This window comes from Lissotriton vulgaris, chromosome 5, assembly GCF_964263255.1.
Source record: "Lissotriton vulgaris chromosome 5, aLisVul1.2, whole genome shotgun sequence".
NCBI classification, from domain to species: Eukaryota; Metazoa; Chordata; class Amphibia; order Caudata; family Salamandridae; genus Lissotriton; species Lissotriton vulgaris.
This window is the reverse complement of record NC_141693.1, coordinates 824,369,728-824,389,602: the sequence shown is the minus strand read 5'-3', so window position 1 is coordinate 824,389,602 and position 19,875 is coordinate 824,369,728. Positions and strand designations below refer to the sequence as shown.

General features: G+C 43.6%; 1 protein-coding gene across 1 annotated transcript in view; it reads left to right on the top strand.

Annotated features, from left to right (window-relative positions):
* LOC147711652 (polyunsaturated fatty acid 5-lipoxygenase-like) overlaps positions 1 to 19,875 on the top strand; it is a 977,760-nt gene that overhangs the window by 536,807 nt on the left and 421,078 nt on the right. The window contains exon 9 of the mRNA XM_086922317.1: positions 5,522 to 5,608. Within this exon, the coding sequence (XP_086778443.1) occupies positions 5,522 to 5,608 (87 nt within the window). The remainder of the gene's footprint in view (positions 1 to 5,521; positions 5,609 to 19,875) is intronic.

The following is a 19,875-nucleotide window of genomic DNA, read 5'->3' as shown; positions in this document are numbered from 1 at the left end:
AACCCAAATACTTATTGAAGAATGCAGATATATAAATAAGTGAATAATGAAACCCCAGGTAGTTTCTTGTTAGAATTTGCAAACCCAAGAGAAGGCTTAATAACTCATGCTCAGCCAGGAAGTATCATTATTGAGACCTTTTGTGATTATTGAGAGTTTATAGACCCATCTTTTCTCTTTTTCCAGAAGAATTCTAGACACAGTCTTTGATATAGATATCACGGTATGTAACTGTTACCACGCAACTTTTAGCATGAAATACTTTTACAACGGCACTATTACCACGCAGGACCCTTTACCACGAATACCTTTACAACGCATTACACTACAATGCAGATACTATTACAACGCATACCGTTACAACGTAAGTATAGGTAAGTTTATCTTTTTTAAAAACCTTTATTAGGGGTATTGGGTTTGGGTTTTGGGGTACAGGGGTATTTTTAGGTTTCAGGGTTGGGTTTGGGTTTTGGGGTACAGGGGTATTTTTAGGTGTCAGGGTTGGGTTTGGGTTTTGGGGTACAGGGGTATTTTTAGGTTTCAGGGTTGGGTTTGGGTTTTGGGGTACAGGGGCATTTTTAGGTTTCAGGGCTGGGTTTGGGTTTTGGGGTACAGGGGTATTTTTAGGTTTCAGGGCTGGGTTTGTGTTTTGGGGTACAGGGGTATTTTTAGATTTCAGGGTTGGGTTTGGGTTTTGGGGTACAGGGGTATTTTTAGGTTTCAGGGTTGGGTTTGGGTTTTGGGGTACAGGGGTATTTTTAGGTTTCAGGGTTGGGTTTGGGTTTTGGGGTACAGGGGTATTTTTAGGTTTCAGGGTTGGGTTTGGGTTTTGTAGTACAGGGGTATTTTTAGGTGTCAGGGTTGGGTTTGGGTTTTGGGGTACAGGGGTATTTTTAGGTTTCAGGGTTGGGTTTGGGTTTTGGGGTACAGGGGTATTTTTAGGTTTCAGGGCTGGGTTTGGGTTTTGGGGTACAGGGGTATTTTTAGGTGTCAGGGTTGGGTTTTGGTTTTGGGGTACAGGGGTATTTTTAGGTTTCAGGGTTGGGTTTGGGTTTTGGGGTACAGGGGTATTTTTAGGTTTCAGGGCTGGGTTTGGGTTTTGGGGTACAGGGGTATTTTTAGGTTTCAGGGCTGGGTTTGGGGTTTTGGGGTACAGGGGTATTTTTAGGTTTCAGGGCTGGGTTTGGAATTTGGGGTACAGGGGTATTTTTAAGTTTCAGGGTTGGGTTTGGGTTTTGTAGTACAGGGGTATTTTTAGATTTCAGGGTTGGGTTTGGGTTTTGGGGTACAGGGGTATTTTTAGGTTTCAGGGCTGGGTTTTGGGTTTTGGGGTACAGGGGTATTTTTAGGTTTTAGGGCTGGGTTTGGAATTTGGGGTACAGGGGTATTTTTAAGTTTCAGGGTTGAGTTTTGGGGTACAGGGGTATTTTTAGGTTTCAGGGTTGGGTTTGGCTTTTGGGGTACAGGGGTATTTTTAGGTTTCAGGGCTGGGTTTGGGTTTTGGGGTACAGGGGTATTTTTAACATATATATTTACAAATGAATAAATAAAAATTAATATAATTAATTAAAATATTTAATAATAAAATAATTATTAATTAATTAAAATATTTAAATTATTATTAACTACATTATTTTTAAATATTATATACTTACCTATACTTACGTTGTAATGGTATGCGTTGTAATAGTACCTGCGTTGTAGTGTAATGCGCTGTAAAGGTATTCGTGGTAAAGGGTCCTGCGTTGTAAAAAATGTGTGGTAATTGTATGCGTGCTAAAAGTATGCGTGGTATCAACCTATATCCAGATATCACCTGTATTTGCTCAACCACTGTTCACCTCAAATCGTTCACAGTGTGTCCTATACTTTTGTAATGGCTCGCTATCTTGGTAGTCACCTTTGGTTACATATCTGTAGTTTGACTTTTCTACAGGTCATACCAACAGTCTACCTGCATGGGCAGGTTATAAAGTAGACAATGTGGTTGGAATTACAGTTGAGATGTTGCACAGGATCCATTCATTTTCCAATCCCGAATACATTTTTTTAGATTTATCTGTCAGATGGCAGACACTAAGTTCCCACAGTGATAATGACCCATAATCTGTGGTAGGCCCAGAGTTATGAAATTACTTGTTTAGGTGACCATTTGCTGGTGTTCATCAGAATATCCCAAAAGTTTCTCTCACTTCTGTGTTCATATAGAGAATTGTCTAATTTCAAATCTCCAGTCCCCAGGTTCGCCAATTTTTGTTCACTGTCTTTTTCATTCGGTTAGAAATCAATGAATACTTTATTACACATGCTAATTGTAGGGTCTGTTACTTTGAATATGTATATTCGGATGATAGACTCAGGATAACTCCAATATTTCTGTTTGTTACTAAGGGGCCGATTACAATGTCATTCGGAAAGCAGTCCGACCAAATTGGTTTCAGAATGCTTTCCGAACGTCTCGGGTTTGGGGAGTCTGACCAACCAATTACTATGTGTCTGAACACCATTCAGTTACACTCCCATTGACTTCAATGGGAGCCTGTGTTCCCACCGACTAAACAGGCTCCCATTGAAGAAAGGGTGGGTGGGAAAAATCATGCATCCTGTGGCGGGCACCCCACGGTGCCTGTCATACTGTGCATGCATGGAAAGGGGGGACCCATAGGTATCCCCTTGGGCCCCATAAGGATACCCCCAAATGAAGGCCACAAAATCCGATTCTGACAGCCGATTCGTGTCAGAACAACCGATTCTGAAAGGCTGGCCGAATCCAACATCCTAATTGCTCAGCTGGAAATGCGGTCCATAGACCGCTACAATTTGTCTCATTTGGAAAAGTGTCTGAGTTGGTCGAGAGAGGCGGGTTCCGGATCGGATTCAGACAAACCAAAAGCCATTTGGAGCCTTTGTGAATGACATCGTAATCGACCCCTAAGTGTCTCTGCCTGCTTTTCAAAATACAACCGATGACTACAGTTATGGTGGAGTCTTAAAAATTGTCCATAAGAGAACAGGGTGGGAACTATTGAATCTAAGGAGACTGTTACTGTCAGTTGATTTTTGGTGTGTATCAGTATTAATGGCCATTTACCTACCAGTAATCTTCATTACTCCGAGTAAAGGACCTCCCTGTCACAGTCATTAAAATATGAGCAAATGCACCTCTGACCAGAACAATCGCCAAGTAGATATAAAACACCTCTTTCCCATTCCCCCAATGACATGTCATGGCTTTCCAATCCGGCTATAAATATTGTAATCCCCAGCCTCACTTCCTGGATTCCCAACTCTAACTAACGTTGAATCCAACTGGACTGTGATGGTGAGGTCTTTGACTTGGAGTAATAAAGATTGCCGGTAGGTAACAGGCCATTACCTCCTTGTCTGACCTGCCCATTATAGTCATTTACAGATAAGCTGACACCTAAGCATTGGCAGGGCTTCAAGGAAACTATTTCAGTCAAAATGATGATTAAAAAAATAATTTATTACTGTAACAAGAAAGTTGACTCACATCTCAACAGTCCTCCGGGACTCCCAGAACAGAAGCTCCTAAAGTGGTAGCAACAATATGCCCCACACAACCTATAATGTTTCATTGAGTTATTAGTAGAGGCATGTGTAGCTTCAGTACATATATCTGCATTTAAGGCCTCTGTGAATACTGCCCAGGAGGCTGCTACTCCTCCGTTTGCCTATTCCAGGACATGTAAAAATTTAAAGTACATTTCCTACCTCTTACCTACACAGCACCCTGCCATATGGGCTACCTAGGGACGACTTTAGGGGTGAGTTATATGTAATAAAAGGGGAGTTTAAGGCTTGGCAAGGGGTTTTAAATGACAAGGCGATATGGCAGCGTGACATTGCATTCAGGCTGCAGAGGCAGGCATGGGACAACTTTTAGAGTGCTACTTAAGTGGGTGGCATAATAACTGCTGCAGGACCACTGGTAGCATTTAATTTACAGGCAATGGGTATATGGTATATGCTAATTATGTATATGTCAATCAAATCATGTTTAGGGGAGTGAGCACAAGCACTCTAGTACTGGTTAGCAGAGGTAAAGTACACAGTCATAAGGCCAACAAAAACTAAACAAGTAAAAATTGGAGGCAAGCAGGCCAAATGTTTGGGGGAAGGCCACCCTAAGGCTGACAGGTATAACATATATGCTTTCCTGTTATATATGCTCTTATTTATAGAATATCTATCTACCTATCTATCTATCTGTTGCGTGTTTACATGTTTGGGTGTCTTATCTCACAGCGACTTCTCAAACAAGAAATGTATATCATGGGTCACTGAGAAAAAAACAGGTTCATCCTCATACTGACAAACAATCTGCCGAGCTTTCCTACTGTCAAGCTTACTAGGATTAGGAATATGCATCAATTCCACACCAGAAGAATCGCATAAATCTATTGGCCCTGACCATTGTCCATTGTTGTATTAGCAATCTGTTTATCAAAGATAAACGAAACTTAAGCATTCACATTCCAATCAGGGTCCATTGTTACCTGTACCTTAAAGTGATGAGCTGCAAACATATCTCCTTTCTTGAGATTATGGGGCCCATTAGGATGGCGGGAGGATTGCCCCCGCCAGGCTGGCGGTAGCCACCGCCGGCCTGGCAGGGGCAATCCGCCCGCCATCTGCACCTAAATTCCCCCCACCCTATTAGTATGGCGGGGGGGACCGCGGCAGACAGAAAGACCATCCGCTGCTTTTCCGCCCCGGTCGACTTGCGGCCGGGCGGAAAAAGTTTAATATGGTGGCTGTGTCTATTAGACGCCGCCAGCCATATTACGATGGGCTTGGTTAGATGCCTTTCCGTGGCGACAATGCCGCCACGGAAAGGCATGCGGTCTTCACTCTGGGGGGCCCCTGCGGGCCTCCAGAGTGAAGGAGAGGTGGGGGGGTGCACACGGGGGTACCTGTGGTACCCCCTAGCATTTGCATACACAAAGCAGCAGACACCGCGTGGTGCCTGCTGCTTCGTGCATGCAAATGCATACATGCTTTTTTAACATTGTGGCGGGCGGTGCAGATTGCACCGCCCGCCACAATGTTAAAAATGAGGGATGCACCCGCCACTGTGGCGGGCGCATCATAATCCCCACCACGGGACCCCCACCCTTATGGTGGCCGGTCCCAATCCCCGTGAGGATGGCGGGCCGCCATCCTAATGACCTCCCAAATGTTCTTTTTAAAAATACGATGAGTGTTTTTTATAAAATGTACATTCCTGACTACATCAAGTATTGTTCTTCTCTTTTTACTACATTCAGCCAACCAATATAGACTAGTATTTTATTTACTATTTCCCGTAAACAGTTGCCTGTCTGCAAAAAACAGCTTTTGCAAGTTAACTGCCCCATAATAGAAATGTGATATCTAATTGATACGGTGTAACATGGCCCTATATTGCCTTCCTTGGGTTCTTAGGACATTTACTAACACTCACCTTAAGGCATTCACCTCATGGAAATTAATACTGGCTGTCTGTTTTGTTTCTCAGCTTTTAATTCCTCATGTGAGATTCACCATTGCTATAAATGCCAAAGCTCGAGACCAGCTGATTGGTGAAAATGGCCTATTTGACAAGGTAAAACACATTTTGCAATTCCTACTTTACATATTTTGTTACATGTTTTTGGATTTGTGTGGAAATTCTGGGACCTCGTACATTAATGTATTTTAACAAAAGGCAATATATAATTCCACAGTCATCACACACTCAATGCTACAAGTCATTTAGAAATAAGAATCTGAAACCTTCTGAAACCATTCCTACTCTCCACATGCAACAATGTATGTTAGAAAAACCACTCCACCTATATAATTCATTTGAAAACACAGCACAAAATCTGCTGAAGCCACTTCTATTTTCCATCTCCTTAATAATGCAATAAATAATTGGATTACTTATCAGTAAGGGTCATTACTGCATTTCTTCCACTCGCATCCAGCTTCTATTTGAAGCAAGTTCATGTCATACGCACTCTATATTTTCAAATAACAATGTAAAAACAAACACACTCGCAAACCTCCTACCACAAGCAAAGGGGTGGTAAAAAAGAGGCTCCTATCACATTGTTTAGCAAGACCTGAGTACTCAAATAATCAAGGCAGAAACATCTCCAGTGTGGAGAATAGGGATGTCCTGGGACAAAGTGAGGGAGACCGAGAGTAAGTAAAAAAAAAGCTTCCTTGATGGTCCTTTCAAGAATTATATAAACACCTGTAACTACTGCCCATGTGGATCTTTGTGCATGTTGTGTAGTGGGAATGCGATAGATGTTGAGGCACGGAACCATGAGAAATCCATAAGAGGAAAAACATCAGTGAGTGGAGTTAGTCTTACATTGAACTTTGGTTTGCCGCAGCAGCACACCTTTAGTTCCAGCAGGAGAGCACATACAAAAGACTGAAGAGTACTGTGCCATCTTTGTGATGGAGTAACACTCCACCAAACTCTAAACCAGGCCTTATGATAGTTGCAGAGAAGAGGAAAACTGACAAGGGTCTGGCAGGTGTCTCGACCCCTTCCAATATGCTATGTGAATCTGGAGTAGTTTAACCCCATGGTATTTCCAAAAGCAGCTGGTCTCTTTTATTTCCAGAGGGATCAAAGAGAGTGTTCTCCAGAATGTGGTTCCATAGATAACATTCATTTTGAGCAATTTAATTCCTAGAGGAAAAATCACACCTTTGCTCCAATCAGAAGAGCCTGCACATTGATTTATACGTCATATTTTTAGATACGTAAATTTGCAAGCGGTTTGTGCCTGCTCGAGATGTCTTGCTTCACTTGTGCCTTCTGGTTGTATGACAAAATATTGAGAATATATGTCCAGCAAATGCTATTTCCAAAGCAGGAAAAGAGTCCAAAAGCGCACTCTCAGCCAGGTTTGTCCAGTATCAATACCAAAATTCAGAACAATCCACAGAAAATTCATATTTATATAACTTTTTTAATCAAAAAGTTGTAAGTAAATTGACCAAATGCACGTATCCCCTATATATTATGGGTCAATGCTAGCCCTTCATCAGGGAAACTGCTGTGAACATAAATAATAAACAAACAATATACCTCAAAAGACCATATTTTAAAAAGTAAACAAACATGAAAGTACAGATAGAATGGCATGCAACTCGACCAATGCTGCTCCATTTGACACAGTCCATATAGAAGAGAAAACTGTGTCATGTTCCAAAGGATGTAACTGGCAAACATGTGCAGACCAGCAGGACCATGTGGTATAAAACAAAAGGTGCCAGTGACACAGTGCAGTGTGCGCACAATGCAGCGAAAGCTCACTCGCAGATAGTTCAACCAAAAACAGCCGGAGTTAATTAAGGTAAAAAAGTGAACACAATACCTGTGTAAACGCAGCCTCCAGAAAAACACTGTGGTGCCCCAAAACTATAGTGTGAGCCACGAAACTGAAAAGAAACCCAGGTTCTCAACTTATCCTAAGATATCCCTATGCGCTTCAAAACAAACAAAGTGTGAGGAAACAAGCTGATCAGTGTTGAGTAAAAAGATTTCTACAGTGGTTACCATAAAACCGCTAGTCTGTCTAATCATATGATTGAAATGAAAACAGGCACCATTGGATTTGAGAAGAACCATAGATCAAACCCTGTGTGGAGGGTGGTGCTTATCAGAAAAATCAATAGTGCAATTCAGTAGAGTGGAGCATGAGAGTTAACAAGAGAATAATGCCATCTTATAAAGGGTCATTGGCATAGACAAAGGTGAAGAATGTGTGAACAAAACAAAAAAGTTTGTCCTTGGGAGATACCAAAACAATCTCAACCACAAAAGGAAGGAAGAACATATATTTCAGCTGTGAGAAAAAACAGACAAAAAACATGATTCACAAACGCCATCTCAAACCTACAGCAGAAAGAGTGAAAACAGTAGAGGAGTACCTACTGAAAATTGGATCACTTTCAGGGAGGTAACTGCACTGTATCCTCAAATGCCATCTCAAACCTACAGCAGAAAGAGTGAAAACAGTAGAGGAGTACCTACTGAAAATTGGATCACTTTCAGGGGGGTAAGTGCACTGTATCCTCAACAACTTAATTTGAAAAATGACAATGTACAAGTTGTGGTTAAAGGAACTTGTGAAACATGTGGCCAACAAAATGGACGGTCCAGCAACAAACTAATGCTAAAGACATTATACGATCATAAAAAAAACAAGATGTTTCCAATCAGTCATTCAACTCCATGGGTGGAAGGGTATTTTTTTTTAATTTAAAGAAGAACTTTATTGAGGTAAAACATGCAACAACATATATATAATCAGTTAAAGCTTAAATGCAATTTGTAACAGTGGATTAATTAACAGTACAATAAAAATCAAGGAAATCAAAAGGGTTGCATATACAAGAAAAGTTAAAACAAATCTAAAGAGAGAGAAAATCATAAGGGGGAGGGGGTTCATGCTACAATAATATAATGCTAACAATAAAGGAGTAGGAGAGTATAAGACATATTAGAAAATATCCACATTATGAAAAGTAATGGCTGTAAATATGGATTTTTAGAAAAGACAAATTGATACAAAAATGCAAAATACAAGACAATTCATGGTGGCTTGGGAACCTCATCCAACAATGGGCAATGAAGGGACATCTTTTGAGCGGAGGCATCTAAGAAAATAGTTATGGGAGACCACATATGCTCTCTTTTAAAGAGTAGAGATAAAGGAGAAATGTATGCATGATCAAGTCGGTGGTTATAGCAGACACTGTACCACCAAGCTTGAAAAGAAAGTTGTGAAGATTGTTTCCAATTTTTTGTTATTTGTTGGAATTCAACTGCAATTAATACGTCTACAATGGTAGCGTTACATGTAAGAGATAGCCAGTAGTCAGAAAGAGTGTCTAGAGGAGAAAGCGGAAATCGGAAAATGGGTGTGAAAAATGATATTAATTTGAGACCATACCTTCAACCAGAATTGATGAGTACAGGGGCAAGAAAAAAGCATATGAAACAAACCTGTATTCAAAGCATTACACGACCAACAATTTGAGGTGATTTCAGGTTTGAATTTATATAATGTGCTTGGAGTAATCATAAGTCGATTGTATAGAAAGAACAGAATTTGAGTAGTACTAGCCGAACTTGAACTCTTACGAAGTTTTAACCACAGCTTATTACAAAACTCAGTTATAAATAAGTGAGTGCCCAACCAAGAGGCACTTGGTTGGGCACTTAATGAAGGAAGGATGTTGTTTTGGGAATGTAAAGAGCGAGAAGATGAAGATAATGAAGACAAGGAAGAGGAAATAATTCAACGTCAAATCTTAAATTTATTGGAATATGTTTTGGGGAGCTTCTAAAGTAATTGTGCTTAGGAAAGGTAAGAAATGTATCATTTGAATAAAGTTGATGAACCCAAAGCAAACCCTTATCCCTTCAAGTCGTCCAATAAATAGATTTATTTTTGATTCATATAAAATGATTATGCCAGATTGAAGAATTGAGAAATCGGTCACTATCTGAAAGGTGTGGGATAAGTATTGAGTGAAAGACCTTATGAGCTGCTTTATGTGTAGGCGAAGATAGGTTTTGTGTCTTATGAGTGAATTAAAGAGATTCTTGGAAAGAGAAGGGATAGAGAAAAGAAAGTTTGATGTCCTTCCAGAGTGGAGAGAGGTCTAAATCTTGATGTAAACATTTAGAAAGTTGTTTAAGGAGAAAGGCATAATGGTAAGATTGAAAGTTAGGAAAATTTAGACCCCCATATGATTTATTGCATTTAAGCCTGACTAGGGACATGCATCGTTTATTTTTATTCCATAAAAAGGAAGATAGAACAGAGTAAATTTGTTTGAAAAAGTATGAGGAAATAGTGAGAGGAAAGGCAGAAATAGTATAAAAGACAACTGGGGCAAGGATAATTTTAATGATGTCAAGCCTACCCTACCAAGATAGATACAGAGGGTGCCCTTTATAGATAGGGTTAGATATTGTGGATAGAATTTGAGTCACATTTAAAGATAAAGTATGTTTTATAACTGGAGCAAACCAAAGTTCTAAATATTGAATTTTTGTGGTATTCCATGTAAAATTGGTAGAAATTAAATCATGTTTAAAACAGAAAACATTTAAAAGAAGGATCTTGCATTTATCGTGATTCAATTTATAACCACAAAGTAAGGAAAAAGCATTAACTTCCGCCCTGAATGCTGTTAGAGAAGATTCTGGATTGGATAGGTATAATACTTATCATCCGCAGAAACACACAATTTGATATGAGTTTTGCCATGTTTAAGACCGTAAATAATTGGATTTTGTTTAATTTTAGCAGAAAAGGTTATAATGCTAGAATGAAAAGAAGTGGTGAGAGAGGACATCCTCGATTAACTCCTCTTTGCAGGGGGAAGAGAGATGAAATAGAGCTGTTTGCAAACATAAAGACTTTTTGTGATGTGCATAATAAAGATATGTAAGAAATAAACTTAGGTCCAAAGCCAAACCAAGAAAGTTCATGAAAAATAAACAACCAGTCCATAGGGTCGAAAGCTTTTCTGCATCAAGAGAGCTGGCTGCAAGTGATTGAGGGTATTTATTGGATTTATGTAGTATAAAAAAGATCTGCATTTAATAAAACCAGATTGTTCCTTGCAGATAATTGAAGGTAGAAATGTTTCCAATCAAAGTGCAAGAATTTTAGGAAATAATTTAGTCAGAATTGACTGAAGAGATTTGTCTATAGTTTTTACAAATTAAACAGATAAGAGCCTCTTGAAAAGTAACACTGGAAGCTTTAGATAAAATGAAATGGGTATATAAAGACTGAAGGTGTAGAGGAAGAGATTTAGAAAAGTGGGTATAAAATTCAATAGGGACGCCATCCGTGCCAGGAGCTTTCCCTATTTTAATAAGTTTTAATGCATGAGAGAGATCTTTTATGGAAATATCACTTTCTAGCGATGAAAAGTAAAGATCAGTAGGAAAGTGTTTTTGTAGCAAAGAGAGATAACTTTGTATATCAGTAGGGTTCGGAATGTTTTCAGGGGTATAGAGGGTAGTGTAATATTGTTTACGTTCATCTAGAATATTCACCTTTTCAGTCACCAGAGTGGAGTCAGATTTCAAAACATAATCAATATTCGTACATTCTTTCTTGATTTTAAGGTATGAGGCAAGGAGTTTGCCTGCTTTATTTTGGCTTCCATAATAGCGGGCACAACCTCTAAAGTGTGAGCTAGCATTTTCTCTAGATAATTTATTTTATTTACATTTTTCTACAATTAGATTGTTAAAATTGGATTTAGAATTAGGGGTGATCTAAAGTGTTTCTAATAATTTGATGTTTTTAAGGATTTGAAGTGCTTTTTGGGAGTTACATTTTTTCTTTCTAGCAACATAGGATATAATACAATTTCTAGCTGAAGCTTTAAAGGCTTTAAAGGCATCCCATACAACCTGGAAAGAGGTAACTGAGGAGATATTTTAAAAAGTGGAGGTGAAAGTCTGGTCAATTATTAAAGAAGTGTTAAAACACCTTCTTTTGTTGGTCATGGTAATAGGGAGTAGTTCTACATCTACAATAACTTCAGAATGGTCAGAAATTAATATGGAACAAATGTTTGCTTGTAATATGTGCTGTGATAGTGATTTGGAACTAAATAAATAATCAATGCGAGACTCACAAAGATAGACAGGTGAAAAGAAAGTATACTCACGCAGTTGCGTATTACATAGTCTCCAGGAATCAACAAGAGCCTTGTGAGTAATTAGGTTGGTAAAGTGTTGGTGCATTGGAAAAGGTACAAAGGGTACTTTAGAGGTGTGATCAATGTATGGATCTATGAATAAGTTACAATCACCACCGAAAATGACATATCATGTAGAAATAGACATCAAGAGTAGATATAGCCGGCCAATACTTACTGTCAGGTTTAGTAGGAGCATATACATTAAACAACGAAATAGGTATATTATTAACTTTAAGATGTACAATCAACCAACGCCCTTCATCATCTGAATTTTTAGATAAAAGAGAAACTTTAAGCTTTTTGTGACAAAGAACTATAACCCTTTTTCTTTTGCTCGTACCTGGAGAAGAAAAAACATTCCCTAACTATTGACGTTTAAGGTTTAGAACTTCTGAAGCAACTAAGTGAGATTCTTGTAAAAATATAATATCTGATTTAAGATTAGACAAGTGGATAAGAACTCTTTGCCTTTTAATAGGCGTACCCAAACCTTTAAGATTCCAGGAAACTAGGGGCGAGGCCAAGCCGCCGACCGAAATTGCCACGCTGGCTTGAAGAACTGGTGTAATTCCCAGCCGATGTGACCACCCAGGGGATGCTCCAGGTGTCAATCACCCATGAGATGTGTTAGGTGGGGGCAGAAACGTCTCCAGAGAACGGCGGAGGGCCAGCGCTGGTTGCGGTGTGGGTCGGCACCGGAAGACAGCGCCTTCACGGATGTGGCCTGAGAGCAGGAGTGATGCCGGGCACTCGCATAGCATGAATGCAGTGATGGCAGCTGGAGCAGGAAAGGCGGGGTAAGGTGTAGTGGCGGGGCAGCCACAGCGCACTGTCCCCTACACCAATCTTCCCACAGACACTCCCCAGAGGACCCGTGGTGATAGGAACTGCGGGTGAGCCTGGGGACCGGCCAGCGGGCCGGGTACTGCAGGGTGGGCTCGTCACCCCCCTCCCTCCCCGCCTGCAGAAAAACCACATTGGACAATCCGGGGGGTGATCCCCCTCACTTTAATAACACCTACAGCGCCCCAAGTGTGGGTGAACAAATTCTCCTTGGCAGCAAATTAAATAACAACACACCGCTAGGCCATGGTGGGCATTGCTACTGGCCATAAACTACATATTGCACCACGAGGAGGTGTTGGACTGTGGCGGGTCCACACTGCTGGTCAGACAGGGCCCAACACCTGTGGCACGGGGTGGATTGTCCACTGTGGATGTGGTGGGGTCTGATGCCGTCCTAAAAGAAGTGAGGGTAGGCCCTGGATACCCCTTTTGACAGTTTGGTCAAGAGAATGGAAGCTATGGGGACCTGGCTCGACCACCAGGAGGGTCGATTAAATACAGCAGAGGGTAGAATCTCAGACTAAAAGGATGGCACCGCACAGACCAGCAGGAAACTGAAGCGCATGGACAAACTCCTTAAGTCTGTTGCAATTAAGAACGAGGATTTGGAGGCTCAGGGGCAGCGCAATAACATTTGAGTCCTGGGAGTGCCTGGGTGGCTAGACTGGTTCATTGAAACTTTACTTACTGACATATTTGGGACAGAATCCTTCACCGCCATGTTTTTAGTAGAGCATGCACATCGCAAGGGTCAATCATCTCCCTGTACTCGGATATCACAGCTATGGTGCAGGAAGCAAGGCAAAAATATGTTGGGGTAAAGATAAACCTTTGCAAGTGTGGGGCTGCATTACGGGATGCTATACCCCGCACGGCTCAAGGTGGATGTGGATGGACAGTCCCATATCTTTGATTCCCCTCACGAGGCCCATGAATTCTGCCAGAACTACTCAAAATTGGGGCAGCAACGTTATGCGCCTTCCCCACTACAATCACCGAATATCCCGAACTTCAGTGCAAATCTCTTCATGGCCACCAGCTGAATGAACTTGCCGTCCTTTATACAGGAACTTGCAGATCAGTGCCACGTGCATGATGTAATGCCTAGATTAGATTGTTGTGTAATCAGTATGGTTATTAATTGCCATCCTTCCGGGATTGGAATCTATGTATCCTTTCAGGCGCTTATGCGCCAAATATAATGGGGCAGCGGCATGGCGTTGCCATCCCCTGAGTGCAGACGCGCCACTTCAATTGGCGAAGTATATTGTATTGATGTTTTATCATTTTTGCTTTAACCTAGTTGATTGGGGTCATGACTTTCCTCTGATGTTTGGCACGGGGAATGGGTGGTGGGTGGGGGAGGGTACAGGATTTTCCAATGATCGTTGGTTAAACAGCTCAGAAACAATGTTCACCTACAGTGCAGAAACAGTAATGCAGATGCGGATATTTTCTGTATTCAGAAAGTTAGGGAATGACTAACAAGGTACAGTCAGAAGCAAACATTGTGCTAATGTCTTGGAATGTATGGGCCCTGAACAACACTTGTAAGTGTAAGTTGGTGGCCAACTTCTTGCAGCGCCACAATTTGGACATTGCTTTCATGCAAGAAACTCACCTGCAACCCTCCACGAAAGCATCCTTTGCAGGCAATTGGGGAACACACTGATACTTTGCTGGATATAGTTCATATGCAAGGGGTGTGGTGATACTGATACATAGAAGGGTACCGTTCAGGGAAGTAGAGGTGTATTGTGATCCTAGGGGGCGTTATTTACTGGTTAAAGGGTATATGCTGGAACGTGTCAAATATCGATGACCCTGGGTTCTATGAATCCATTTACACACACATTGAGTGCATGGGGGCGGACCAACTCTGCCTGGGTGGGGATTTCAATTTATTGTTAGACCTAGTGCATGACAGCACAGCCACCATAGCAGGCACAAAGCCCAGAGAAAGTAGGGCACTGCTAGATATTACTGATAACTATGGAGTAGTGGATGCATGGAGATATAGTAACTCTAGCCAGGATGGGTTCACGCATTACTCCGCGCCATACAACACATGGAATATTGGTTTATGTCGCCGGGCTTGGCACTATGGGTGAATGGAATGAAAAATCTCCCATGCACAGTGTCAGATCACTCTCCTGTAGTAGCATAACTGTGCATTCCACGTGCAGGGGTGGAACGTTCATGGAGGTTTCCAGATATGGCCTTGAGAGACACCGTATTTGTAGCAGAAATGAGCGCAGCGATAAGTGAATATTTTACACTGAACAAAGGCTCTGCGACATCTAAAGCCACGCTATGGGAGGCTTTTAAGGCATATGCTAGAGAAGTGTGCATATCAAAGAGCGCAGGGATCCTTAGAGACCTACAGCGCACAATTGCTAGAATAGAAGCGCAACTGACAGAAATAGATTGGCAGGATACTCGTCCTGCCGACCCCCCCAGGCTATAGCCGCGCGCAGCCCTTGTGACATAGTTTTGAGAAGCAGCAGAGTGTGAGGCGCACTACTTTGGCAAATATGCAATAGCTAGGCGATATGGGGAGGGTGAATGGCCAGGCTGGACCCTCGCTAATATACTGAAACCATCCCGCAGACCGACGTACATAGCTGAGCTGATGGTTAGTGATAACTCGCATATAACTGGCAAAGTGGGTATCCTTAAGGAGGTTCTTGCATACTACACTACATTGTACTCCTCCAGCACCATCGAGCAGTCAATGGCATATACTGACTACCTTGACGAGGTCTCAATGGTCTGGAAGGAAAAAGCACACCAGAAGTTCCTGGCGGAGCCCTTTTCAAAGGAAGACGGGATTTACACCATAGCTGTGCTGGATGGCTCTAAGGCTCTGGGGCTTGATGGGTTCACCAGATGTTTCTATAAAAAGTACAAGACTGTCCTTGCACCTTATTTATTAGATGTATATCAAGAGGCCGTTGATACCAAGGTGCTCCCACCCACCTTATGAGAGGCGGTTATAATCCTACTTCCGAAACCGGGCAAGGACTCACTGAGATGTGGATCCTACAGACCACTGTCACTCTTAAACTTTGACAATAAGATCCTAGCAAAATTATTAAAAACAAGACTAGCACTTATAGCAGAAAGGCTGATGTTGCATGCGCCATCAGGATTAATTCCTCATAAATCGCCAGCACTTAACCTCCACACATTATTTGCAATGCACAGGATCTCACCCTACCGCTACGTTGCCGCCACCCTCCTCGCACTCTGGACGAAACAACAACTGCCAGCAGGCCACGCCAAACACAATCCATGGCCAATTCTCCTACCACTACTGCCGCCAATCCCTCACCCCTGCCCCGGCCGCCAACACCACCGACACCCTAAGGTGCATCCTGCTCATAGTGCAACCTTGCACAGACCCGCCATGGAGATCTGGAACCTCCTGGACTCACTCTCACCCGACGTCACCTTTTTTCTATAGATACCTGAACCAATGCCTCCTCGGCCCCTGACATCTTAATCGCCATCCTGATGGATACAAGATCCAAAGGAAGGACCGCCCCAACCACCCGGAAGGTGGCATCGCCATCGTGCACAAAAACATCGTCCGCCTCACCACCTACAGCAAAACCTTCCCTGCCACCCAACACCTGCACTTCCAGGTCCAGACCAACTCCACACTCCGTGGTACTCACGCCTACAGAGCCCCCGGGCCCCGGGCCCTCTTTGCTGACACCATCACAGACCTCATCGCACCCCACCCCATCGCCACCTTGGACTACATACTCATCGGAGACCTGAACTTCCACCTCGACAACCTCAGCGACCCCAACTCCGCCACCCTCCACGACAACCTCGCCAGCATCGGACTAAAACAACTCATCACCACACAGTACGACACACCCTCGACCCCATCTTCGCTGGAGGCAATAGTGTCCAATTGAGTCACACCACAAAATCCCCTTGGACCAACCACCACTGCATACACTTCCTCGTCAACAAACCCAAGTAGCTCAAACCTGCTCCGCACCCCGACGAAGAAACTGAAGCAGAGTCACTGAGGAACAACTCAACTCCACCCTCAGCCACAACACCCCCACCGCTGCAACTGATGCCTACCTCTCAGCCAGGGAATTCCGCATGTGACCGCCAACTGCGCAGACATGCTTGCCCGCTACCCAACCCCGACAAACAACGCCCCAGGAAAGTCACCTGGTTCACCACCGACTTTCAAGCCAGACGCACCTGCAGATGCCTGGAAAAGAACTGAAAAAACAGCAAGACACCTGAAAGCTACACCACCAAATGGACACCATGATGGAATACCATCAACAAATCAGAACCACCAAAAGAACCTTCATCCACAACAAAATCCACGCCAACTCCAGCAACCCCAAGGAACTCTTCAGCGTCATCCAAGAATTTACCAAACCCCTCAGCGAAGCTATGGACATTGCACCCTCCCAGGACCTCTGCGAGAAAATAGGAGCCTATCTCCACCCAAAGATCAAAAACCTCTATAACAATTTCAACGACCATACGCCGGATTCCGCAGATCACTGCGCCGGCTAAAGAGACAGCTACGCCGGCCAACCCACAAGCTCATCCTGGACACCGATCACGACCGAAGAGACCGCTTCGACCATGAAAAGCATCCATTCGGGGGCCCCCACAGACCCCTGCCCACCACACATCTACCACAGAGCCGCCAATGCACTCGTACTACAACGCAGCATCAACACCACCTTCAAAACTGGCTCCAACCCCAATGATTGGAAGCCCACAGAAGTCAGGCCCCTGCTCAAGAAATCCTCAGCAGACCCAAAATACCTCAAGAACTACTGGCCCATCTTGCTCCACCTCTTTGCGGCAAAAGTCGCAGAGAAGACCATCAACGCAGAACTGACGGGTTAATTGAAGACCACACCACCCTCGACCCCTCTCAATCTGGATTCCGCAGCAACCACAGCACGAAGACTGCCCTACTCACCGCCACAGATGACATTGGTGTCCTCCTCGACCAAGGCCACACTGCAGCCCTGATTCTACTCGACCTGTCAGCAGCATTCTACACCGTCTCCCATCGCACACTCGCAGCATGACTGCATGAGGCCGACATACAAGGAACGTCCCTCGAATGGATCCAATCATTCCTCACTGGCAGAAGCCAAAAGGATCAGACTGGCACCCTTCCTCTTCGAACCCACAGAAATCAACTGCGGAGTCCCACAGGTATCATCGCTCAGCCCAACCCTCTTCTACATCTACATGGCCCCCCTTGCCACCCCCGTCCGACAGCATGGTCTCAAGGTAGTTTCCTACGCTGACGACACCCAGCTCATCCTATACCTCACCAAGGACCCCACCACCACCAGACTCAACTTCCAGAAAAGAATGCAGGACATCGCAGCCCGGATGAGCAACAGTTGCTTGAAGCTCAACTTGGAGAAGACAGAAGTCCTCATCCTCGGAACCACCCCATCGGCATGGGACAACTCCTGGTTGACCGTTCCCCTGGGCACCAGACTGACCGTCACGGACCATGCTAGAAACCTCAGCATTGTACTCGACTCCTCTCTCTCCATGAACAGACAGGTCAACGCAGTCGCGTCCTCGCCATCCTCCGCAAAACTTTCAAGTGGATCCCCCCAAGGCAAGGAAGACAGTCACCCACACCTCATCACCAGCAGGTTGGACTAGGGAAACTCCCTCTAAAACGGCATAAACAAGTCTCTACTCCGCAAGCTCCAAACGATACAGAACACCGCCGCCAGACTTGTACTCGGTATCCCGAGACACAATCACATCAGTCAACACCTACAGAATCTCTACTGGCTCCCCATCGAGAAGAGAGTCATTTTCAAGATACTCACCCATGCCTACAAATGCCTACATAACACCGGACCCCAACACCTCAATGATAAAACCTCTACATACCCAAAGGAATCCTCCAATCCACCAACCTCTTCTGTGCCAAAACCCCATGCATCCACAGAGCTAAAGCGGGGGAAAATCCTTCTCATACATCGCGGCCAAGGCCTGGAATGAGCTCCTGACCGACATCAGATGTGCTCTCTCCCTGAACACCTTCAGGAAGGCACTGAAGACCTGGTTGTTTCATTGCACGGAACTGCTGACCCCCCCTGCTCCCCCAGCACCTTGAGACCTTCACGGGTGAGTGGCGTGCTTTAAAAAAACCCTGATTGATTGATTGATTGATTGATTGATTGAATATCTTCGATGGTTCCGGCAGCTGCTGTGCTGCTCGACGCGGACAAGGCTTTCGAGTCTCTTGAGAAGCCTTTCCTATATGCCACAATGTGTAGACTTGGGGTGCCAGACCGGTTTTTAGCAGTAGTGCAACTGTTATACACACAGCATAAGGTGCGCATAAGGCTCAATGGAACACTGTCATCTGAGTTTCAACTTACACGGGGAACCTGGCAGGGTTCTCCGCTTTTCCCCTTTCTGTTTGTTTTGGCCCTAGATCCGTTGGTGTGCCATTTGCAGTAGCGAGACCGTCATAGGGGCCTACAATTTAATATTGGATCCCTGCTGCTCACACTTTATGCGGATGAAATTATAGTATACGTGGAACACCAAGATGATAACCTGGTGCCACTGCTGTGTGAGGTTACCACTTAAGGCAACCTAGCTGGTCTTTGCATTAACTGGGGAAAGTCGGAGGTGTCCCAGTTGACAGAGGCACCATTTTGCACATTGATGAATTATCAGTTGAAATGGTGTGAGGATTCCATTAAATACCTTGGGATTCATATACACAGAGAGAAAGATCATATCCTAAATGTGAAATATGGTCCAGTACTTCAAAAACTGGGGCATACCATTGAGCATTGGCTGTCACTGCCTTTGTCAATGGCGGGTAGAATAGCTATTGTTAAAATTGTGGTCCTGCCACAATTTCTGTATGTATTTCATAATATCCCCATCCTGTTGTACAACAGCTTCTTCTCTAACTTTCGTACTCTGCTGATACATTTGGTGTGGGGTGGTAAACAGCCTCGCATTAGGTGGGATGCACTCATGCTGGCATATGAGAGGGGTGGGTTTGGGGCACCAAATTTCCATATCTATTACCTGGTGGCGCAGGTGAGCTTAGCACAACACTAGTACCATGAGGACATTAGGATTCCCTATTACAAGCCAGAAGCAGATTTGGGTCTTCCTGAATTGCTTGGGACCCTGATACCAGTTGGCAACCCACGGGACCCTCGGGACATTCAAACGTTTTCCATGACTAGCTGAGCATGGCACAAATTGCTAAAGATCACAGGG